This window comes from Ranitomeya variabilis, chromosome 8 (assembly GCF_051348905.1).
Source record: "Ranitomeya variabilis isolate aRanVar5 chromosome 8, aRanVar5.hap1, whole genome shotgun sequence".
Lineage (NCBI taxonomy): Eukaryota > Metazoa > Chordata > Amphibia > Anura > Dendrobatidae > Ranitomeya > Ranitomeya variabilis.
In genome coordinates, this window is record NC_135239.1 from 210985844 (window position 1) to 211011193 (window position 25350).

Here is a 25350-nt window from a genome sequence, read left to right on the forward strand (position 1 = left end):
TCTTTCCTTGTGCAAATGAGAATAAAGATAATCCTTCTACAATGTGACAGCCCTTCAGATATTTATAGATGGCTATTAAGTCTCCTCTCAGTCTTCTTTTTTACAAGGTAAACATTCCCAAATCATGTAACCGTTCCTCTTAGGATATGGTTTGCTGACTGGTCACCATTCTGTTCGCTCTTCTCTGAACTTGCTCCAGTTTGTTGATGTCTTTTTTTAAAATGTGGTGCTCAAAACTGGACCCAGTATTCCAGATTAGGTCTGACCAAAGAGGAGTAGAGGGTAATAATGACTTCACGTGATCTAGACTCTATGCTTCTGTTAATACATCCCAGAATTGCATTTGCCCTTTTTGCTGCTGCATCACACTGTTGACTCATGTTCAGTTTATGATCTATTCGTATACCCAAGGCTTTTTCACGTGTGCTGTTGCTTAGCCCTATTCCTCCCATTCTGTATATTTTTTATTTTTATTGCCCAGGTGTAGTACTTTGCATTTTTCCCTGTTAAAAACCATTCTGTTAGTTGCTGCCCACTGCCCCAGTTTATTGATATCTTTTTGAATTCTCTCTCTCTCTCATTAGTATTAGCTATCTCTCCTAGCTTTGTGTCATCAGCAAATTTATTCAGTTTACCCTCAATTCCTTCATCTAAATCATTGATAAAGATGTTGAACAATACAGGGCCCAGGACCGAGTCCTGTGGTGCCCCACTTGAGACATTCTTCCAACTGGATGTGCAGCCATTTACAACCACTCTTTCGGTCCGATCACTAAGCCAGTTATGAATCCACCTAACAGTTTCCTTGTCCATTCCATGCTTAGTCATTTTTTCAATAAGGATGGCGTGAGATACTTTGTCAAATGCTTTGCTGAAGTCAAGATATACTATATCTACAGCATTTCCCTGATCCACCCAGTCAGTGATTCTGTCATAGAAGGAAATTAAGTTAGTTTGACATGACTTATTAGTTACAAACCCATGCTGACTCACTTCACTTCATTCTTATCCAGGTACTTTCGTACATGTTGTTTAATAATTTGTTCAAAGATCTTTCCTGGTGTAGATGTCAGACTCACCAGCCTATAGTTCCCTGGGTCCACCTTCTTCCACTTTTTGAAAATAGGAACAACATTTGCTCTTCTCCAGTCTTCTGGGACTTCTCCTGTTCTCCAAGAATTGCAAAGATTATGTAGAGTGGTACAAAAATGTCTTCTGCTATCTCCTTCAGTACTCTGGGGTGTAATTCATCTGGACCTGGAGACTTGAATTCATTTATGTACCTACGTTAAAAATTACAAAACCTCTCCATTCTTTTGTAGGTGGGAAAACTTGCAAAATCGTCAGCGTATCAAATACGTTTTTCCCCCGCTCTAGGAGACTCCGAGTCTGCTGTATGCATCACATAGGAGGCAATGAAACTTGTGTATATACATCACATAGGAGACATTGGGCTGCGGTACAGACCTCACAGGAGAGACTTTGGAGCTGCGGCATGGGCCTGAAAAGAGCTGCTGCAGTCTTCTTCTGTGGGACGGGAGCGTGTGGCACACTAACTTTGCCCACAAAGTACATCCTGGCACTGGCCAGCAGCACAACGTAATGTTTCATTGGCCGTGCCACAGTGTTCAGTAGTGAATTGTGTTTCCTCACAAAGTAAGAAGAGATTAAAGGCCGGAAGTTGTTTAAAACTCAGCTGCCGGCCTGAGAGCGGCTATTCCCAGGAATCTGCCCAGGGGCCGGAGAAAAGGTCGTCGAGGGCCGTAAGCTGCCTGATGGCCTGAGGTTCCCCACCCCTGCTCTAAGGGATCTTTAAAAAAAAAAAAAAGAACAAAAAATTCTAACAATCATTATTTTAAATGACCCATTTTCTCCCAATCAAAAAATTGAAAGGAATGTAAAGTATTTTATCACCACATCCAGAAAAAGTCTGATCTGAGAAATCCTAAAATTACTTGTATGGTAATTGGTGGTAAAGAAGAAAAAAATCTAAACTCCTTCATTTGCAATTTTTTGTCACCTCCCATGGAGGCTATGCGCACCCAATGGCTTTTTCAGGCTTTAAAGTATGTGTAGAGGCTAAAAGAAGCGTAAACCTGCAATGATTGCCTAAAAGCCACCGCTACACATAAAAGGAAAAAAATATTCCCGTCACGCTTCGGATGAGATTCTCTGCATTTTATGTTCAATTACTACATGATTAAATATTCTTGGATGACATTTATAATTTGTAGTCGTTACTATAGGTTGTTTTAATTAACCTAAAGGAAATTCCCCGACCATCCTTCTGGCGGATTCAGCTTAAAAGTCACCACTATTTTATATAATGAATGCAAAAAAAAAAAGCTGTCGCCGTTAATGGCATAGGAAAAGTTTCTTTGTCAAATCCACCGCCAATGTATTCCTAAAACAAAACCTATGCAGGTACTGTGGCAACCAAAAAACGCACTGTGCACACCCTAAAAATAAATAGCGGGCAAACATCCTATGTACCCCAAAGTAGTACCAATAAAAATGACAGCTCTCAGTGCAAAAGCAAGCCCTAGTGCAGAAGCAAGCCCTCAATCAGCTTTATCAAAAGGAAAAAAACTTAAAGGAGTATTCCCATCTCCAAGATCCTATCCTGATATGCAGCAAGTGTAAAAATAATAATGACTAATAATAATATTCGCAAATCTCTCCAATCACAAATGTAGTACAGTTCTTCAGATTCGCTCTGTCGCTTATCCCATGTCCCGGGCATTGCAGTAGCTCTGGTATCTATGGGTGCTATCACTCATGCAGTGATGGATATCTAAGCTACTGCGATGCCCTGCACATTGAGTAAGCAACATAGCAAATCAGAAGAACTATGCTACATTTCTAATTGGAGGAATTTGCTGATATTATTACACCTACTATATATGGGGATAGGATCTTGGAGAAGAGAATATCCCTTTGAATGATGTTTAGAAAGTGGAGACACCAAACATTTTATTTATTTTTTTTACACAGTTCAGGTTTTTTGAGCGCACAGTTACTGTAACACCATAATACATTGACGAGTTTGTATACTTTCTTTTTTTTTTCCTACATTGTGGTAAAGCAAATCATTCCTTTCAAAACTACAACCCCTCCCAGAATTAACGAAGCCTCATATGGGGAAGTCAGCCGAAAAAGTAAGAACGGGCATGGCTCTTGTACGAAAAGGGAGGAAACATTGATGATTAATGGGTTAATCCTGCCGTAGGGTCCGTGTCCCTTTAATACACTTTATTGCTTTAAGCTGCACAAATTGAATAAGAAATATTGTCTCCTATGGTGATGGTCATTGAGATGTGAGGAAATCTCCGGGATTTATACCGCAATACTGTGCACATCAGTAAATTATGGAAATGCCGCTCAGTTTGTTTCTTTTAGAAGTGGGGATCATTAAAATCCGACTCTTCTTAATAAAGCTGAGCCTGGTTTATAGCAAACGCAGGAGTCTGTCTCCGTGTAGATTTGTGAATTTGATAGTTTTTTTTATTTTCTTCCTCCCACACACTTTACATTCCCGTTGAAATGCAGCGCTCGTCTGATTATCTCCCGTATACGGCATTAAATAGTCACAATTTTTTAGCCCCCAGCGTTAATACTGCGTCACCGCCATTCAGCTCTTTATCCTGCATTCACAATTGTACAGTTTACAAGGTGGAGAAATATCCGATCTGTGCAGAGCGTGGCGGCACACTATAATACCGCGGGCAATTTCACGCTGCTTCTCCTGTATGGAGCGGTTATAAAACATCACTAATGATTTGGTGCTGCGCTCCAGGGACTGTGCTATAGGTCTTCCGGAAAAAAGCTGCGGAAACATTTCTTGTATTAATGGCTTCACACAAGTGTTCAAGTGTGTGACGCTGGTCAGGATTGTAACATTGCATCATTTCAGGTTATTATTTTTACATTTCTGATGTAATTAAATATTGCAAAGCTTCCCCATAAAATAAAAACTGAAATCCGTGAGGAGAAGAGAAGTTTTGCATCACACAAGGCAGAATATATTATATTGTCAGGCCAAAAATGAAAAGGCATAAAGCGCGCTTGTCCTATAATAAAAACCGAAGGGGCAGACACACTGCAGGAAGGGAATAAATAGTAACGTGTAGATAACATGGAGAACTTGGTTGACAGTTTCATCTATCCCACCACGACAAGGTGTACCCAATCAGGACTGTCCCTAACTCTAGTGACTCGCCTCGCTATGTGCCATCCAGGCGTCAGATAGACGGGAACAGAGCAGGAGCCGCACCTGACTGTGTATAAAACCTGCCTGAGTGGATAAAGGTGCACAGACTAGGGGCGAAGGGTGCACCCCTCCAAATGTATTGAGTACAAGAAGCTAGAGCAAAACCATACTAAACAGACAGATATGAGAGATTCCGTCTCTCCTGTCTCTATGTAGCAAATGTTCAGAAGTAGCAGCAGCTTGGAGGACATTATACAGCAATATTGAGCAGTGTAGCTGTGAATCCAACACTTGGGTGTCATTAAGCTATGTGCATGCTGAGTTTTCTTTTTCATAAACAATGCGTTTTTAAGGAACGCTCCTTCTTTGTGTGGGAGTTGAGGTTTTACAGGGTTTTTATTTTTGTTTTTGTTTCCTGACATGGTTTGGAAGAGTGTGGTGTTTTCTTTAACACTTTGCACAGTGTCTAGTTTGGAGCTGATTCCATCTGCAGCTGCTTCAGTTAAGTGACTCTTTTCTTTCTTTCTTTTTCTTTCTTTCCTTTCCTTTTCTTTTCTTTTTTTCTTTCTTTCTTTCTTTCTTTCTTTCTTTCTTTCTTTCTTTCTTTCTTTCTTTCTTTCTTTCTTTCTTTCTTTCTTTCTTTCTTTCTTTCTTTCATTCTTTCATTCTTTCTTTCATTCTTTCATTCTTTCATTCTTTCTTTCATTCTTCTTTTCTTTCTTTCTTTCTTTCTTTCTTTCTTTCTTTCTTTCTTTCTTTCTTTCTTCTTTTCTTTTCCTTTCTTTCTTTCTTTCTTTCTTTCTTTCTTTCTTTCTTTCTTTCTTTCTTTCTTTCTTTCTTTCTTTCTTTCTTTCTTTCTTTCTTTCTTTCTTTCTTTCTTTCTTTCTTTCTTTCTTTCTCCAGGTAGTTTTCAAAAACTGATTTTGAAAAAAAAAATGCTTAAAAGATTTAACATATAAACAGTAAAGTGGTTTAGCTATTGAATGAATAGGAAGCACTTACCCAAACATGTACTTTAGGCCGGTTTCACACGTCAGTGGCTCCGGTACGTGTGGTGACAGTTTTCTCCCGTACCGGAGACATTGACTCACGTAGACACCTTAAAATCAATGTGTCTCTGCACATGTCAGCGTGTTTTCACGGACCGTGTGTCCGTTTGAAAAACACGGAGACATGTCAGTGTTCGTGGGAGCGCACGGATCACACGGACCCATTAAAGTCAATGGGTGCGTGTCAACACGTACTGCACACGGATGCTGTCCGTGTGCTGTCCGTGTGCCGACTGAGGACCACACAGACCACACAGGAGACAGTGCTAGAGTTAAGCGCTGTCCCCCCTGCGTGTGGTGCTGAAGCCGGCATTCATTCCTTCTCCCCAGCAGCTTTCGCTGGAGAGAAGGAATGAAAAATCAAGGGTTTTTTTATTTATTTTTGTCTTTAAAATAAAGTTTGTGGTCACCTCCCGCCTCCCATAGGGGTGGAGCCGCATATTCATCACTGTAATGAGCGGTACCACTTGACCGCTCACACAGGACAAGCTGCCGGCGCTGAGAGGAAGCATCGCGGGAGCTGAGTGAGTATTTTAATGCCAGCGGGCGGGCGCACAGGGGGTGGGAGGCGGGAGGTGACCAGGAACTTTTATTTTAAGCACAAAAAAAAAAACCCTTGAATTTTCATTCCTTCTCTCCAGCGAACGCTGCTGGGGAGAAGGAATGAATGCCGGCTTCAGCACCACACGCAGGGGGGACAGCGCTTAACTCTAGCTCTGTCTCCTTCACGATCCGTGTGGTCCTCAGTCGGCACACGGTTGCCGCACGTGTGCCACACTGATGTGCCACGTGAGCACACGGACACGGATAACTCCGGTACCGATTTTTTCCGGTACCGGAATTATCTGGACTTGTGAGACTGGCCTTAAGCAGCGGCACGAGAGTGTACGGGCCAGCTGTACTGAGCAATTTGGCTCTGGAAGCAGCAGCATGTAGCTGTGAGTTCAGTTCCGTGATGAGAAACGCTCATTAGAAGCAGCAGCATGGAGGACATTTATGCAGGGTGGATAAAAATCAATGTTTTTTAAAAAAAATCAAAAAAATCGGATTTTTTTGATTTAAATCGGATTTTTTTGATTTAAATCGGATTTTTTTCAATAAACTGCTTTTTGAGGAAAATATTTTACCATCCAAAGGTTCTTCCATCATGAGATAAAGCTGAGTTGTTTAACTCAGTAGAATAAAGGCTGTATATGTGTAACATTCACAATGCCATGCTCTTCCAGAGGTTTCTGTAGGATGCTGACTATCCAACAAGTTTGGGCATGTCATCTGAATGGAAAAAGAAACTAAACCAAAAGTGAAACCAAGCTAGAAGTGTGGAATTAAAGGGGCAGTATGAACAAAATGTGGAGGCTATTAATAGTTTATACAATTAAGACATGCTGCTTTTAAACACCTACCTATTGCCATATAGTAAAACAAAAAAGATTTTTACTTACTTTGGGGTCCCCCCCTCACCCTGGCGTTAGATCGTTGCCCCTAGTTTCGTCCGTGTAACTATGGGCGCACATGCGCACTGCTCTCACTTCTCATTTTAATCGTGATTTATATTAAAAAAAACCTTTTGATTTAAATCAGTGATTTAAATCATGATTAAAATCATGATTTAAATCGATCCGATTTAAATAGAAAAAAATCTTTTGATTTAAATCGTGATTTAAATCATGATTTAAATCGGCGTGATTTAAATCAATCCACCCTGCATTTATGTAGTAGTACCAAGCAGTGCAGCTGTGAATCCAGCAATATGGTGCGCTAAACACTTACCTGAAGCAGCAGCATGTAGCTGTGAGTTCAGTACTGTGACGAGAAACGCTCACCGGAAGCAGCAAGATGGAGAACATTATGTAGTAGTACCAAGCAGTGCAGCTGTGAACTCAGCACTGGAATGAGATAGAAAACTTTATAGAAAGCAGCAGCATCCGTTCTGTGCTTCTCTGCTCCTTTTTCCCCATTTGGTTTTGAAAAGCTTGAGAATGCTGCTTCTGTAAAATATTTCACAAGGTTTTGTGAGTTCATTTGTACTATTCCTTTTTCCAAAGTTTGTGAAAATTTGGCTTCTTTTACCAACCTTGTGCCTAATTACTGTGCTGCCACAAGCGACAAGGAGAACTGTGCTCAGCCCGCACACAAAGCCGCTGTACACTTACATCTGGGCTGTATAGATGAAGAGTGCCGTTTATTTTTTTTATGTTTTTGAACAATCTTCTTTAATATTCCTATTGTACTTTTTCTGCCTCAGACATATAGACACTGATCTACCAGTTTTCGCCAGAGCTCAGATGCACAATAATATTGCAACATTTGAGGATTTTTACACCAACCCCAGTCAGCTCCATCCTGTCTTGTAAGGTTGTGCAGATCTTTGCTTTATGAGACAGTTTCATTAACCCCTTCATGACCCAGCCTATATTGGCCTTAAAGACCTTGCCGTTTTTTGCAATTCTGACCAGTGTCCCTTTGAGGTAATAACTCAGGAACGCTTCAATGGATCCTAGCGATTCTGAGATTGTTTTTCGTGACATATTGGGCTTCATGTTAGTGGTAAATTTAGGTCGATAATTTCTGAGTTTATTTGTGAAAAAAATGGAAATTTGGCAAAAATTTTGAAAATTTCGCAATTTTCACATTTTTAATTTTTATTCTGTTAAACCAGAGAGTTATGTGACACAAAATAGTTAATAAATAACATTTCCCACATGTCTACTTTACATCAGCACAATTTTGGAAACAAATTTTTTTTTTGCTAGGAAGTTATAAGAGTTAAAATTTGACCAGTGATTTTTCATTTTTACAACAAAATTTACAAAACCATTTTTTTTAGGGACCACCTCACATTTGAAGTCAGTTTCAGGGTTCTATATGGCTGAAAATACCCAAAAGTGACACCATTCTAAAAACTGCACCCCTCAAGGTGCTCAAAACCACATTCAAGAAGTTTATTAACCCTTCAGGTGTTTCACAGCAGCAGAAGCAACATGGAAGTAAAAAATGAACATTTAACTTTTTAGTCACAAAAATGATCTTTTAGCGAAATTTTTTTTATTTTCCCAAAGGTAAAAGGAGAAACTGGACCACTAACGTTGTTGTCCAATTTGTCCTGAGTACGCTGATACCTCATATGTGGGGGTAAACCACTGTTGGGCGCACGGCAGGGCTCGGAAAGGAAGGAGCGCCATTTGACTTTTTCAATGAAAAATTGGCTCCAATCTTTAGCGGACACCATGTCGCGTTTGGAGAGCCCCCGTGTGCCTAAACATTGGAGCTCCCCCACAAGTGACCCCATTTTGGAAACTAGACCCCCCCAAGGAACTTATCTAGAAGCATAGTGAGCACTTTAAACCCCCAGGTGCTTCACAAATTGATCCGTAAAAATGAAACAGTACTTTTTTTTTCACAAAAACATTATTTTAGCCTCAATTTTTTCATTTTCACATGGGCAACAGGATAAAATGGATCCTAAAATTTGTTGGACAAATTCTCCTGAGTACACCGATACCTCACATGTGAGGGTAAACCACTGTTTGGGCACATGGTAAGGCTCGGAAGGGAAGGAGCGCCATATGACTTTTTGAATGAAAAATTATCTCCATCGCTAGCAGACACCATGTCACGTTTGGAGAGCCCCTGTGTGCCTAAACATTGGAGCTCCCCCACAAGTGACCCCATTTTGGAAACTAGACCCCCCCAAGGAACTTATCTAGAAGCATAGTGAGCACTTTAAACCCTCAGGTGCTTCACAAATTGATCCGTAAAAATGAAAAAGTACTTTTTTTTCACACAAAATTTCTTTTAGCCTCAATTTTTTCATTTTCACATGGGCAACAGGATAAAATGGATCCTAAAATTTGTTGGGCAATTTCTCCTGAGTACGCCGATACCTCATATGTGGGGGTAAACCACTGTTTGGGTGCACGGCAAGGCTCGGAAGGGGAGGCGTGCCATTTCACTTTTTGAATGGAAAATTAGCTCCAATCGTTAGCGGAAACCATGTCGCGTTTGGAGAGCCCCTGTGTGCCTAAACATTGGAGTTCCCCTACAAGTGACCCCATTTTGGAAACTAGACCCCCCCAAGGAACTTATCTAGATGCATAGTGAGCACTTATAACCCCCAGGTGCTTCACAGAAGTTTATAACGCAGAGCCGTGAAAATAAAAAATAATTTTTCTTTCCTCAAAAATGGTTTTTAGCCCAGAATTTTTTATTTTCCCAAGGGTAATAGGAGAAATTGGACCCCAAATGTTGTTGTCCAGTTTGTCCTGAGTACGATGATACCCCATATGTGGGGGTAAACCACTGTTTGGGCGCACGGCAGGGCTCGGAAGGGAAGGCACGCCATTTGGCTTTTTGAATGGAAAATTAGCTCCAATCATTAGCGGACACCATGTCGCGTTTGGAGAGCCCCTGTGTGCCTAAACATTGGAGCTCCCGCACAAGTGACCCCATTTTTGAAACTAGACCTCCCAAGGAACTAATCTAGATGTGTGGTGAGCACTTTGAACCCCCAAGTGCTTCACAGAAGTTTATAACGCAGAGCCATGAAAATAAAAAATAATTTTTCTTTTCTCAAAAATGATTTTTTAGCCCACAATTTTTTATTTTCCCAAGGGTAACAGGAGAAATTTGACCCCAAAAGTTGTTGTCCAGTTTCTCCTGAGTACGCTGATACCCCATATGTGGGGTAAACCACTGTTTGGGCACACGTCAGGGCTCGGAAGGGAAGTAGTGACATTTGAAATGCAGACTTTGATGGAATGCTCTGCGGGCGTCACATTGCATTTGCAGAGCCCCTGATGTGCCTAAACAGTAGAAACACCCCACAAGTGACCCCATTTTGGAAACTAGACCCCCCAAGGAACTTATCTAGATGTGTGATGAGCACGTTCAACCCCCAAGTGCTTCACAGAAGTTTACAACGCAGAGCCGTGAAAATAAAAAATCATTTTTCTTTACTCAAAAAAGATGTTTTAGCAAGCAATTTTTTATTTTCACAAGGGTAACAGGAGAAATTGGGCCCCAATAGTTGTTGCCCAGTTTGTTGTGAGTGTGCTGGTACCCCATATGTGGGGGTAAACCACTGTTTGGGCACACGTCAGGGCTCGGAAGGGAAGTAGTGACATTTGAAATGCAGACTTTGATGGAATGGTCTGCGGGCATCACGTTGCATTTGCAGAGCCCCTGATGTGCCTAAACAGTAGAAACACCCCACAAGTGACCCCATTTTGGAAACTAGACCCCCGAAGGAACTTATCTAGATGTGTGGTGAGCACTTTCAAACCCCAAGTGCTTCACAGAAGTTTATAACGCAGAGCCGTGAAAATAAAAAATTACTTGCTAAAACATAATTTTTGAAGAAAGAACAATTATTTTTTATTTTTGCAAGGGTAACAGGAGAAATTGGACCCCAACAGTTGTTGCCCAGTTTGTCCTGAGTATGCTGGTACCCCAAATGTGGGGGTAAACCACTGTTTGGGCGCACGTCGGGGCTTGGAAGGGAGGGAGCACCATTTGACTTTTTCAACGCAAGATTGGCTGGAATCAATGGTGGCGCCATGTCGCGTTTGGAGACCCCTGATGTGCCTAAACAGTGGAAACCCCTCAATTCTAACTTCAACACTAACCCCAACACACCCCTAATCCTAATCCCAACTGTAGCCATAACCCTAATCACAACCCTAACCCCAACACACCCCTAACCACAACCCTAACCCCAACACACCCGTAACCCTAATTCCAACCCTAGTCCTAACCCTAATCCCAACCCTAATCCTAATCCCAACCCTAACCCTAATCCCAACCCTAACCCTAATCCCAACCCTAACCACAACTGTAACCCCAACACACCCCTAACCCTATCCGTAACCCTAACCACAAGCCTAATCTTAACCCTATTTCCAACCCTAGCCCTAATTGCAACCCTAACTCTAAGGCTATGTGCCCACGTTGCAGATTCGTGTGAGATTTTTCCGCACGATTTTTGAAAAATCTGCAGGTAAAAGGCACTGCGTTTTACCTGCAGATTTACAGCAGATTTCCAGTGTTTTTTTGTGCGGATTTCCGCTGCAGATCCGCGGCCAATCCGCTACGGATCCGCAGCCGGATCCGCAGCCAAATCCGCTACGGATCCGCAGCCAAATCCGCACTGTGTGCACATGCCCTAACCCTACCCCTAACTCCTACCCCTAACCCTACCCCTAGTTCTAACCCTAGTTCTAACCCTAACCCTAGTGGAAAAAGAAAAAAAAATATTTTCTTTATTTTTTTATTGTCCCTACCTATGGGGGTGATAAAGGGGGGGGGGTTTATTTATTTATTTTTTTATTTTGATCGCTGTGATAGAACCTACCACAGCGATCAAAATGTACTTGTAATGAATCTGCCGGCCGGCAGATTCGGCGGGCGCACTGAGCATGCGCCCACCATTTTGGAAGATGGCGGCGCCCAGGGAGAAGACGGACGGGCACCGGGAGCCTCGGTAAGTATAGGGGGGGAGATCGGGGCACGGGGGGGGGCGTCGGAGCACGGGGGGGTGACATAGGAGCACGGGGGGAGCGGACAGGAGGACGGGGGAGCGGAGCACAGGACGGAGGGGACTACGGGACAGATCGGTGGCTTGGGGGAGCGATCGGTGGGGTAGGGGGGCTCACATCAGTGTTTCCAGCCATGGCCGATGATATTGCAGCATCGGCCATGGCTGGATTGTAATATTTCACCAGTTTTTTAGGTGAAATATTACAAATCGCTCTGATTGGCAGTTTCACTTTCAACAGCCAATCAGAGTGATTGTAGCCACGGGGGGGGGGGGGGGGTGAAGCCACCCCCCCTGGGCTGAAGTACCACTCCCCCTGTCCCTGCAGATTGGGTGAAATTGGAGTTAACCCTTTCACCCGATCTGCAGGGACGCGATCATTCCATGACGCCACATAGGCGTCATGGGTCGGATTGGCACGGGTTTTCATGACGCCTACGTGGCGTCAAAGGTCGGGAAGGGGTTAAGAGGCACACGTTACCCTGGATCAATCGGGGCCATAACGATTCGTTTGTGCAATACACCCATTGATGTAGCAGAGCTGTATTTGTTATTTCTTTCCTTTGTTCTGTGTGATGACTCCACATGTAAAATGCATGAGACGGAGGGATTTTATTGGATTTGTCCTGGGTATATTTTGTTTGTTAGTCCGCCATGCTCCCTCCTGATGAGTGCTGACCGGCCGGTAGGTTCCTTAGTGGAGGAGAACCATACATGTTACACTAATGAGGGCCGAACCTGCCGGTATCGCGGGTTTGGCCCACGATCTGTGTATGGGGCCCCAACAGATGACGTCCCGGAGATAAGGATCTGGCATGACTGATTTTGTTCTGGAAGCGCTAAGCTGCCGGCAAAGATGTCTGCAGCGGCTCTTCTGAGGTTCTCACCCAGGCGCTCCTGTGTATGTGACGGGACCACCGCACAGTCACTCGGGCTAGGGGGTTGTGCAGCGAGCGGGCACAATACTGGGGGCCACTCAGCGTTTGTGATGTCGGGGCAGCCACGCTAATAATTACCCTGAAGTCTGGAGACCAACACTGAGCCTTGGACGCTACTCACTGGGGAAGTCCGGATGGAAAACAACGTGGATCCAACAGGGTGTAGAGTCACTGGGTGCTAGAGGCCTGATGAAGATTTCAGGCCGACGTTGAGACGCTGAAACATAAGACTTTCACTTCTCATTTTATACCTCTTTTTTTTCCTTTTTAATACTTTTGAGTAACATTTTAACAATAAAAATATCCATTGAATCTAAATCCCGCTGGATCCACTTTCTTTTCCATCTGCACTTCTCCAACCAGTAGCGCCCACGGCTCAGTGTTTTTCACCCTGGGATATGTTGTCAGTGTTAGATCAGTAGGAGACTGACCCGTGACTCCCACACTGACCTGTGTTTATAGCGGTGGCTGTACAGTGTATTGTGCCGCTACCGCACGGCTATTTACTGCGTAGTGATGATTCCCGGGACTGCAGCTCCTCCCCTAGTGAAGTAAATGGGATCGGAGGTGCAGTACCTGACAATGTCCGCTTCATGGGTGTGGCGCTGTGGTGGTAATCAGCTGGTTGTCAGACCCCCTCCCATCCTCCTATCTGATATTGATGACCTATCATAAAGCTAGTGGACAATCCCTTTAAGTCTAGTTCTTCAAAACCTTACCTTGATTTGTCTACGACTTGGTTTTGCAGTGCTATTACACATTTCAGGGTGCAGTTTGGCGGAGAGTTTCGTCCAGTTTAGCATTCACACTCCCCCATTCGGCCAGTATCGCACCTTTTCTTTGTAATCTTTATTAATAGCTGCACCATTTTATATAGTTAAAAAGAAAGCTGTCCTGGTGGAAAGCAAGAATCTTTCACATGCACGATGAACGTGGTGCAGGGCTGGACGCAGATAAGGTATAAAAGCTGCGGACATCATATCTAAGCTAATCTGTGATCTGCAGCCAAGAGCAGGGGTGAGATGTGAGGGTCGGTGCCGCCACATCCCACCCGGTACAGTGTCACCTTGTGCAGTGTCGGTGCCGCCACATCCCACCCGGTACAGTGTCACCTTGTGCAGTGTCTGTGCCGCCACATCCCACCCGGTACAGTGTCACCTTGTGCAGTGTCTGTGCGCCCACATCCCACCCGGTACAATGTCACCTTGTGCAGTGTCTGTGCTGCCACATCCCTCCCGATACAATGTCACCTTGTGCAGTTGGTGCCGCCACATCCCACCCGGTACAATGTCACCTTGTGCAGTGTCGGTGCTGCCACATCCCACCCGATACAATGTCACCTTGTGCAGTTGGTGTCTCCACATCCCACCCGATACAATGTCACCTTGTGCAGGGTCGGTGCCGCCACATCCCACCCGGTACAATGTCACCTTGTGCAGGGTCGGTGCCACCACATCCCTCCCGGTACAATGTCACCTTGTGCAGTGTCGGTGCCGCCACATACCACCCGGTACAATGTCACCTTGTGCAGGGTCGGTGCCGCCACATCCCACCCGGTACAATGTCACCTTGTGCAGGGTCGGTGCCACCACATCCCACCCGGTACAATGTCACCTTGTGCAGGGTCGGTGCCACCACATCCCTCCCGGTACAATGTCACCTTGTGCAGTCACATGGCCGGAGAGTCCGGTCTACTGTGTGTGAATGCAGTAAGCGGAGATTAGATGTGAAGAGGGATCGATGGCTGCGCGTCCACCAGCTCTATGAATGGGAAGCTCTCGTTATCAATAAGCACACGACATGTAATGCGTCCCGTCCCCATGGAAATGTCCTCTACGCTTCTGAGTTGCCATGGAGACCCAGCATTGAACTGGAGAATTCGGTTTATAAAGGTTTGTCAGCAGGTGGCAGATCCGTCTTATGTGATCCATGACAATGCAGCGGCGGCCGATGTCTGCGCGGAGCGCACCGCCGCCATGTAACAAAAAGCCGTCACAATGTTACATACAAAAAGTCTCAAAGTTCATATTGTATCTGCTGATCATTGTGTCTCTTTCCAGGCCGTCACCGAGCCCGAGCTACGGAATAACCGGTTATTGGATGATCTGGTGAAAGCGTTTATCAGCGCCAGGTACGTGTCCCCCGCCCCGGGCGTCATGTCTTACACTGATCTATTACATTATACTGCACTCGGATGGGGACTAGAAGACGGCCCTAAATGACTGCGGCCCCGCTCCTCACCCATGTACCACTGATGCAGATAGTGATGGCACTTTGTATTATTCTATACATTTTCCAGATCACTCTTTTTAACTTGTTAACCTTGGCGCAGAAATGTCCCAATCATCCAGCAGCGTGACACGACCATTAGATAATGGCCCCTCCGGCCCTATATGAAGCCGTCTGGCTCTCTGTATGCGCGGCTCCGGGGTCTAAGCTTTATCTTGGTCTCAATAATTACATCAGATAGCCCTGGTTTATCCGTGCTGAGCCTGCACTTACCTAACATGAGCCTGTCGCCATTGCTGCTGTATTGTCTCCACTGTTGTCCGAATATGAGGGTTTAGTACATTGGGTACGTGCCATGTGTAGGATGCAGATAAATGCACCTGCAAAGGGGGGAAAAGATTACGGTGCCATCCAGATGTCACTGGACCACCGAACCCTATAGAGGTCATCTGCCGATCAGATGTAATCTCTCCTGTAACATCCGGACGGCACAGTCATCACTTTCAGAGCTGCTATCGATCCCAGGGGCCATGCAGGTTAGTTCACCTCCGTTGTTATTTTATAACAACCCATGTAAAATAATATATATATATATATATATATATATATATATATATATATATATATATATATATATATATATATATATATATATATATATATATATATATATATACACACATATATACATATACTAGATTGTTGCCCGATTCTAACGCATCGGGTATTCTAGAATATGCATGTCCCCGTAGTATATGGACAATGATGATTCCAGAATTCGCGGCAGACTGCCCGTCGCTGATTGGTCGAGGCAACCTTTATGACATCATCGTCGCCATGGCAACCATTATGACATCTACGTCGATACTGTGCCCATCGCTGATTGGTCGAGGCAACCTTTATGACATCATCGTCGCCATGCTGTGCCCGTCGCTGATTGGTCGAGGCCTGGCGGCCTTGACCAATTAGAGACGCGGGATTTCCAGGACAGACAGACAGACAGAAAAACCCTTAGACCATTATATATATAGACTAGATTGTGGCCCGATTCTAACGCATCGGGTATTCTAGAATATGCATGTCCCCGTAGTATATGGACAATGATGATTCCAGAATTCGCGGCAGACTGTGCCCGTCGCTGATTGGTCAAGGCAACCTTTATGACATCTTCGTCGCCATGGCAACCATTATGACATCTACGTCGATACTGTGCCCGTCGCTGATTGGTCAAGGCCTGGCGGCCTCGACCAATCAGAGACGTGGGATTTCCAGGACAGACAGACAGACAGAAAAACCCTTAGACAATTATATATATATTAATATATATAATTTTTTAATGCCATACACAGCCCCTATAAGAGTGATGGGGCATATTGCTAGGTGATGCCGTTCGGTGGGGCCCACATCTTTACCGGATGCTATACTGGTTTAGCACGGTGTCGCCCATCCAGGATTTCGGCAAGCAGCGGCCTCCCGGCGGTGGAGGGAGCTGTAGGTCTGAACGCAGCTGTGCAGGGAAATATTAGGACAAGCGGCCTAAAGACTCTAATATATAAAGCAATTACTAGGAGTTGTGTTCCTGATCATTGACGCCTCAAACACATCGGCGATTGTGGGGACGATTGCAATGTTTTATGCTCCAAATCATCAGTATTGGCGACATTTCACCCGGTGTAAACGGGATCTGTACTGCAGACCTTGTGATGCCAGACAGGGATCTTGTTACTAACCTCTTCCTGTATTACTGACCCGTTTTACTCGCATACGCTCCATTGATGCATTGCAGCTCTTTTCAGGGTTTCCATCCGGCCGCCATTGCATCCTAGGTGTTCATTGCTAATACTCAGAGACCCTTATAATCCAGCGCTTCAGCCCCGCAGTTCTCAGGTTTAGTGGTGGTGATGGATGATGCGTCTGAGGCTTACAGACCTACGCTGACATTATTGCCGCAGTGCCAGCTTGGTTGCGGCCCCATAAATCACACGTTGCCTCTGGCCTTCCCCTCACTACCAGTAGACGTTTCTCCCGGTGGAGGGAGACGTTGCGGCACGCCATCTTTCCTAATTGTGTTTTCTGGAACGTCTGTGAATAATGAGACCGAGCAATCCTGTCCTCAGATCATCCAAACTTTTTTTTTTATTGTCTTTTAATTTTGGTTGTACTTTTTTGTTTGGAAATCTTCCCGGTATTATACGAGTCGGTCTGTGCGGCCGTCATCTCGGCAGATAAACCATTTATTTTGATTGCATTTTGTTTTGAGGTTAAGCATCTGTACATTTACACAGCGAATTATGCAGATTGTCGTATAATCCAATTTGTTTCCTCTCTAAAAAGAAAAGCAATCTTCCTGCTGGATCCTGGGATTGAGGCGGTGGCTCGGATTGATGAGGAATTATGAGGCTGCTGCCAGTCTGAGCGCCGGACACCACGGGGGGTTTGTTTTTTTTCGGATGCTTTCTTGGTCGCCTCAGATGCCTGAAAGAAAGTATTTGTCATTGAGACATTAGTGAGATAGATGCAATTCTCTCCTGAAATCCTCTGTGCTGCTGGCTGACCCGGCCTGTAACCTCAGCACACGGATCTGATCTTGCTGACCCCCTTATGTTTGCACATGCACAATCGCAGTTAGCCATTGGGAGCACAATTATTCATTGCTGCGGCTTTTTATACATGGAAAAGAAGATGATGAGTGAGCGCTGCAGCCCATCTGCTACATGCAGGATATCTGGACCTCGCCTAAAGTTCTTCCAAGCACCACTAGAGGAAAGCATCTGTAAAGGGAAGATCTCCGACAGCGCCTCTATGGAGAATAGGGCACGTTCTCAGAACATCCACACATTGTGCAAAAACACAAACCCAAGTTCTGGTGCCAGAGAAGTCTCCAGTCACGTTCCTCCTAAATCTCTGGACGGACGCTCCTTCATCATGGATGCAATGTTTAGAGTTTGCTGTGAATTCCTCACTACCTTCTCCCCGTCCTGTGCTCCATAATGCCGGCTGGCTGAAGACTCGCCAGAAGATTTTGTCGTCTTGGGCAAGGGCTTTACAGATGAAAGCTGGAATGTGCAGACAGAAAAGAGAAGAAACGCTGTTTACGATCTCTAAAAGGCCTCAAGTTAAAGATGACACATTTCCTTTGTATTTTAGGCAAAAAAATATATTTTTTTTTCATGTTTTACATTTTACATACTTGATATTTGCAAAAGGGGGCCTACTAGGTACTAACCAGCGCAGGGTGCCCAAACTTCTGCTTCAGCCCATTTTCCTTTTTGTAATTTTTAACATGTAAAAAATGACTACATATTGCTCCACTAGTGGTAATATACATTTTCATGCATTTATTTTTTTTTTTAGCTGAAGACCAAGATGGTTTTCCAAGAAATGGAAAAGGCAAGAACTTTGGGTTCAGTTCTGCATTGACCGCAGCATTGTGTGAATGTACCGCTACACCACTGCTTCTTAGGCATTCACTTCTGACTACAATGGAGTTTTTCCAAAATCCTGTGGTTGTTTTTTTTCTGCATCAGAATATTGTATTCTGCTGCAAAAAATGCTCTATAGCTGCTCATACGCCGTACAACCAACTTTTTTTTAAAAAAGAATACAGATCGGTGGGGGTCTGACTTCTGGGACCCCCATCAGTCCTGAGGGTTAAGCATTAAAAGGCGGATTTAATACTGTAGACCCTTCCATGTCTTCATTCATTCGGACACGTCTTTGCTGCGGTTTTCCGCACAGTGGATGCATGGGAACTTTATTCGTCAAGGCCTCCTCATTCTCAGGAGAAAATGACTGTTCAGACCAAGCACATGCGCTTCTTCCACCTCTGATTGAGCACAGCAAGGGATCTTCCCACCCACTGGTTTTGCATCGATCTCCACCGCCCTTTCCCTTGATTGACAGCTCTGGTTTATACAACAGCTAGAGGAGACAGAACTACTGTAGATGGAAAGTAAGCAGGTGTGACGGTGCACTGAACTGCCGGGCTTCACCAAGGGGGCATCAAGTGTCCGTGCTAGGTTTGGACAGTCCGTTGTGCTGACAGCAGATCCATCTGGTTACAACACTAGTGCATTGCAGGATGCAGCAGCCCCCTGATAAATGGCGGAGGGAGAAAAATTAAGTTTAAGATTAAATCCAGGCAGTGATAATTATGGAAATGTCGCCATCTTTTTTTTTTTTTTGCAGATTTGAGCTAGCACTTTCCACTTGCCGCCATCTCTTGCTTTTTTACGGTCGCTCGACCTCCACCCCGGCCGGCCATATATCATAGCATTGTAGGATGTTGTATGATAATCCTCTGTAATGGCGTCTTACTGCAGTAAAGTATATCGCTGCGACTGACGGGGGAACGATTAGGATTTATGGTCGGGGCAGCGCAATTCTGGGGTTCCTACATTGTCCATTATGCATAAGGTAGTGAAGGAGGCGGCACAGAAGCGACGGTAATGGCCGGCCTCCTGTCTCATGGCCCATAATCGATCATATTAGCAGGCACTTGCAGCTCAGCACTTAGTGCTTATAAATGGCTGACGGTGCCCAGAGGCTGCAAGTCCTAAATTATCACTCTCTGACTGACTGTCTTCATTTACTCCTGTGATCAGTGACTCCAGCTCGGTTGCAGCCTGAATTCATCTATTAGCTATTAGTTCGCTTCCCGATGCTTTGCACTGCAGCTCTGCTTCCTCAACATGTACAGCAGGATGGAGCGCACACAGAGGAGATGTACAGTATTGGACAGACAGAATGATTGTGGAATAGTAACAACCACCATCAGAGATAGAATGGTCGGGTAATTGCCCCCTGTGTTTAGTGAGGTAGGGGGTCCCAGAGATCTGCTCACCCCGGATATTGTCATCAGCGGGCGTCCATAACTGGATGTCAGTCCACGGAAAGAATCTCTGGATGGATTATCCTGCGAGGCGGTGCCGTAACAATGTGTCTGAACACTTTCCATACCCATTAGAGGATTCCCTGAGTAATACGTTCGCTCTGTGTAAATGGGATCTTGACGTTTTCCATTTTCCCAGTCGGGATGTTTCTGTTCTGACTCCTATGCACCTCGGTGAAATCAATTTGTAGATCTTCTCGTTACTCGTAATTCGTCTCCATTGTAGGCAAATAAACACCGCGATGCAAACCACACGGATGGCGGCGAGACCGGGGGAGGTCACCGGAGCGGTGTCTGCAGTGCAGGAAAACAGACTCCCTCCACCGCTGACACATCATTTATTAGCACTGGCGGAATCCTCCGGGATACAAGATCGCTCCGCAGACAGGGAAGCCACACATGTAGACTGCGCGAGCCTCCATCGATGATACTGGGTGATGTGCTCGTCATCTGTGAGGTTACAGGACATTGTGGTCCACGTCTTCAGAACGGACCTCACACGTGAAAAGCGTCTAAAAAAATAAATAACTAAATGCAGGATGTCAAAGCATTATTGGAAACTTGTCTGCTGATCAGAAACAAGTCAGAAAGACCTGAAATATCTATAGGAACCGTCATAAATGTAACTAAGAAATGTCTTCCCAGTGTCTGAGATTGCTGGGAGGTCTGTTAGGGTCGGCTGGACATTGTGTGACCTCCACCTAAAGGAGTGAACTATCACTGATACTGACCGGTGGGGTGTCAGTAGCCTCCTGCTCCCCGGCACTTGCCGAGTGCTGCAGAGAGTATTGTGGCTGTGGCCGCAGAGCGCTCTCCTCCAGCCCAGCGCTTCATATTAAGTGGTAAAACCATTCTGAGGAAACATGGAGAGGCTGGTGAGGTGGGCAGGACGAAGAGTTAAAACCCCAATTGTGTCCCCTGAATAAATCACTTTTTAATCAAAGCGTTGAGACTCGCATTGTACACCGGAGCCGTCAGTCATTGTGTGGCCCACGCCGGCGGATTACTACATTCCCTGCGCTCCACAAGGGACACCTCATAATGAATTTAATCTACTCTCCTGTATAGAGGATTATCGCGTATCCTTGAAATGGTGACTGCTGCCCGCGAGGACCCGTACGCTCCTGCTGCAGATCCGCACTGCAACGTCTTCTTGGAACGGCACACGGTCAGTTCCTGGCTCAGTGTGGTCGTATTGATTGCTGCTCCGCATGGACGGCCGAGAGGATAAAAGCTCGTACGATAAGTGAGCAATCCGGGCCAGCTCCCGAGTGACAGGAAAGGCTACAGATTATTGAGAGCACATTGAAAACTTTGTGTGTGGGTTAGTAATTGGTAGGTATTAGTATAAAAATGGCTTCGTAATGGTCTTAAAATAAAAAAAGCTTAAAAAAACTGAAAACCTCTCCCCCACTGGAGCGGACCCCCTGGTCCTCCTGTCATCCACTGGTTTCCTGTTTATCACTCTTTTTGCAGGGGCAGGATAGGAAGTCTCCGTGACTGCTCCAACCAATCGATGATCACTGATTGTCTGCAGCAGTCGCCAAACTCCTCCTGCCGGAAGACGAGATCAGCACAGCGGGGAGACGCCAGCGGCAGTACTGAGGAGTGGTGGGGTCTCGTGGGCTTCTGTCATATATTTTTTTTTATTACTTAATTTAAAACCCCTGTGGGTCCAATTTTTTTAAGGAAAAAAAAAAACTGTGTCCCTGTAAGTACTCCAAAGAAACGTTCCCTTTCTTTTGCAAAATGTAATAAATCGATGACCTCTCTACAACTCTCTTAGACACTTTTTTTTTCTTGAACATTTTCAGAATATTAGTTTGCTGTCAATTAATGGAATTTTTCTTATTTGCACGTAGGGTTTGTTCACACTTGGCAGTTTTTTCCTCTTGTATTTTTCAAGAGTAAAAACCGCTGCATTTTACAGTACCAGCAAAGTGACTTTTCCGAACTCTTACACACACTGCTTTTATTTTTTCCTTGCAGATCTGAACCGTCAGTGCAGCATATCGGCTCACTCAGATTTTATTTTTTTTAAGTATTAGTGGGGAAAAACGCAAGAAAAAATGCAGCCAAAGCACACTTACTTATTGCAGGACATTTACTGCCAGCACTCTGGCTGAGGATACAATTGTATCCAGTCTACACAATGCTCTGAGAGACTGATACATTGTAGCAAAGCACCAGGGAGATTTGTGCTGCTGTACAGAATATGCGGCCCTCAGATCGGTAGGAAATTGTCCAGGTGGTTTGTAGCCTGTGAAGATAAAGAAATGCTGCCATTCACTGACTGCAAGCAGGATAGTGGAGAGGTCAATGTCTCGTGAACGTACCCTTAAGGAAATCTGTATTGTTTTTTGTTTCGTTTTTTTAGCTCCCCGTGCCCTTTTTGCTCTCAGCAACGCGGCGCCAAATGCACAAAGCAAGGTTTTATTATTACCGCATATGAATCTCATGAGCCTTTTTTCATGGGTTGATACAATGGAATGATTTTTCAGGAATGGCATCTTGCAAACTTCCATTATTTATTTATTTTTAAATGAAATCTAATAATGTGACGGATCTTTGCAGGAAGCGCCGGACAACTGCAGGCATTTATGAGCTGTAATCTGAGCGATCCCTTTGCTCCTGCAGAGGGCTGCGCTGAATTAAACGGGCTGTAAGTGAATGCACAATGGTGGTATCCACTCTCGCTGGGCTCCGTGCCTTCTGACCTGCAGGTGGATACTGGTGCGTTCTGACAGCCGGACCCCTCTGGTGTTTACTAGTGTGAAACTTCATACCCTGCAGAGTTCATTAAAGGCTTTCTGCCCTGCCATCATTGGGGTCTGTGTATATTTCCTTGGCCCTTTACAGATTTTGTAGGGCCACGTCTCCGCTCAGTGACGGCGCCTCGCTGGGTTACTGTCTGCAAACGTCTGATCTAATGTTTTGCAAATTAGTGATTTGTGAGCCCCAAATGTTCCCGGAGCAGAATGTAGCAGTAAAGCCGCAAATATATCTCCTCTGTATCCATGTACTGGTATTTCCAATCTGCCTGTTACCTCTGCCCCATGAGGACACGGATGCCATCAGTGACATTGTCCGCTGTAGACTGGAGCAGTCTTCCATGTCTAATCGTAGCTCAGACCCTCCTCTGTGCTTTACACTGCAGCTCTTTGTGGGTGGGAAGGAAACCAGAGTAGCCGGAGGAAACCCCCGCAAACACAGGGAGTGTACAAACTCTTTGCAGATGGTCTCCTTGGTGGGATTTAAGACCCTCCATGACACCCCAACTGTGCTCCGTATCTGAAGGCATACATTCACATTAGCGGCAGGTCGTCCTATATGCTGATTATGGTGGAAATGATTGTCCAGGATAATGTATTGGAGCCGTAAGATAAGTGCAGGGCCTGGTAAGACCGTCCTCAATGTAGGACTTTTTGTGTTTTGCTTTGAGCATTAAATGTTTTCTGTTGTCATATAATCCCATCTGATATATTCATAGGGAGCGTCTTTCCCAGCCTCTGATGGACTCGTCACCGCAGTCTCCCCATGATCCGTCCACAGCCAAGCGGGCTACGAGAGGGCCACAGGGATGCCCCGGCAAAGAAATAAAGCAGGAAAACAAATCTATGGACAAGTTCCTGGTGAAAGCAAATGCCAAAATATCCAGAAGATCCTCCAGCGCTGGTAATGAGAGGGCTGAAGATGCTGCGGAGGGCAGTCTGGCGACTCCTTCAAGCTCCACCAAATCCATCAAACAGGAACCTGGTGTAAAGAATCGTTCATCAGAAGAAGCGTTCACTACAAGTACCCCGTCCACATCTATGGTGAAGGTGAAAGGTAAGTCCACCCTGACGGCTCCTTGTAGTCACCACTGTTATCCATGACGAACATTTCTTCGCTGATTGTAGATTTCCTTCTGAGACTCATGTGGGCCAGAATTAGAACTGGCAGAGCTGCAGTGTAAAGCATGGGGGAATCACTAATTATTATAAACTGGGGCATCTGCAGTCCACAGGATCGTATACAACACAGTCTGTTTCTCTGGACTGCAGCTGTCAGTTAATCTGTTACTTGGGCTGAAAATTAGTCTCTGCAGGATAATGAAACTTTTTTTTTTTTTTAAATGGAATCTGTCCCAAACCTCACAAACCGCCCCATTACCTTGTAAAACACTAATCCTGCATCTGAATCACCTGGAAACCTCTTGGATGTCCTTCCTTTCTGGGCTGTGAAGCCTTAATGCAGAGTGAAGCTCGGTGCACTCGCCCCGGCTCTGTCCTGGCACAGCACAAGCCCAGGAAGGCATGGAGACGCGACCATTAGGGAACATGTCCGCCATGCCCAGCATGTAAGGCCGGCTGCTGTGCGTGAAGACGCCCCTCCGGACTAGTCGGGGTAAAGTGCACCTGATGAGGATGGTAATAAAAATGTGGAATCTGCACAAATACCAATAATTGTCCGGGCTATGATTGGGATGCAGGGTTAGTGTTGTGAATGGTAATGGGGTAGTTTTCGGAGGCTCAGGGGGATTAGATGAGTTCTCTTTAACAGGTTTTAATTGCTGGGGGTCCGACTCCTTAAACTCCTACTGATGGCTTAAGTGAAGGAGCAGAGCGGAGCTAACGGCACAAGCGGAGCTACAGACTTTCCTTATGAGTCTGTGCACCTCTCTGTTTGCCCTGAGGATCGGTTGGGCACTAATACTCCTTCATTGTCATAATCGATGGCGGTCTCAGAACCCGGCCTCCTGCGATGAAACCTGCTGACGTGTGGCTATAACACCCAGGCTCAGTAGCCCTATAATTCTTATTAAGAGGTGGCTTAGGATGTGCCACAAATGGCCTCCGACCGCCCAAAAAACTGCAATCCGTCTCTGTCCTGTCTCCTGCTCTGTTCCTCCGGTTTATACCATAGGTGGATCTGGCTGCTTGTGCCATTTTGTTTTTCATCTTTATCCCGTTTCTTCTCTTCCAGTGGAGTGCCCGGTGTGTGGGGTCGGCATTTTGGAGCAATACATCAACAGTCACTTGGACGGCTGCCTTACCAGGGATGAGAAAAAAGAAAGTCTGCGCAGGTAAGGAAGACGGCGGCACATAGACACTGATAGACCCGAACAGCAGCGCTCATGTTACACCCCGGATATACGGTCACGTACAGCTCAGTCACCACCTGGGAACAATTACATTTTTTTTTTTGCTTTGTACTAAGTTGGAGATCCACCTTCATACCGGTCCGGGGTAATTTGAGGACTTTGAGGTGTTTTTTTTTTGCACTACTGACTTAAGTAATGTGTGTTCTTTATTACAACCACAAAACCTTACCTGACCTTCTTGTAACCAGTCATTAAGTATCAGAGATGTGGGATGACACTGGTCATGTACGGTACAGATGGGGAATGGGACTGGTCATGCACGGTACAGATGGGTTATGGGACTGGCCATGTATGGTACAGATGAGGAATGGGACTGGTCATGTACGGTACAGATGGGGAATGGGACTGGTCATATACG

The 25350-nt window shown here is 45.1% G+C and overlaps 1 protein-coding gene across 5 annotated transcripts in view; it reads left to right on the top strand.

The window, feature by feature from the left end:
* RAD18 (RAD18 E3 ubiquitin protein ligase) overlaps nucleotides 1–25350 on the top strand; it is a 232811-nt gene that overhangs the window by 26414 nt on the left and 181047 nt on the right. For all 5 annotated transcript variants that reach the window (XR_013218460.1, XM_077276771.1, XM_077276773.1 and 2 more), the window contains exons 4-6: nucleotides 14790–14860; nucleotides 23340–23677; nucleotides 24815–24914. Coding sequence is in view for 4 of the 5 variants with exons in the window: in XM_077276771.1 (XP_077132886.1) it covers nucleotides 14790–14860; nucleotides 23340–23677; nucleotides 24815–24914 (509 nt within the window). In the remaining variant the exon portion in view is untranslated. The remainder of the gene's footprint in view (nucleotides 1–14789; nucleotides 14861–23339; nucleotides 23678–24814; nucleotides 24915–25350) is intronic.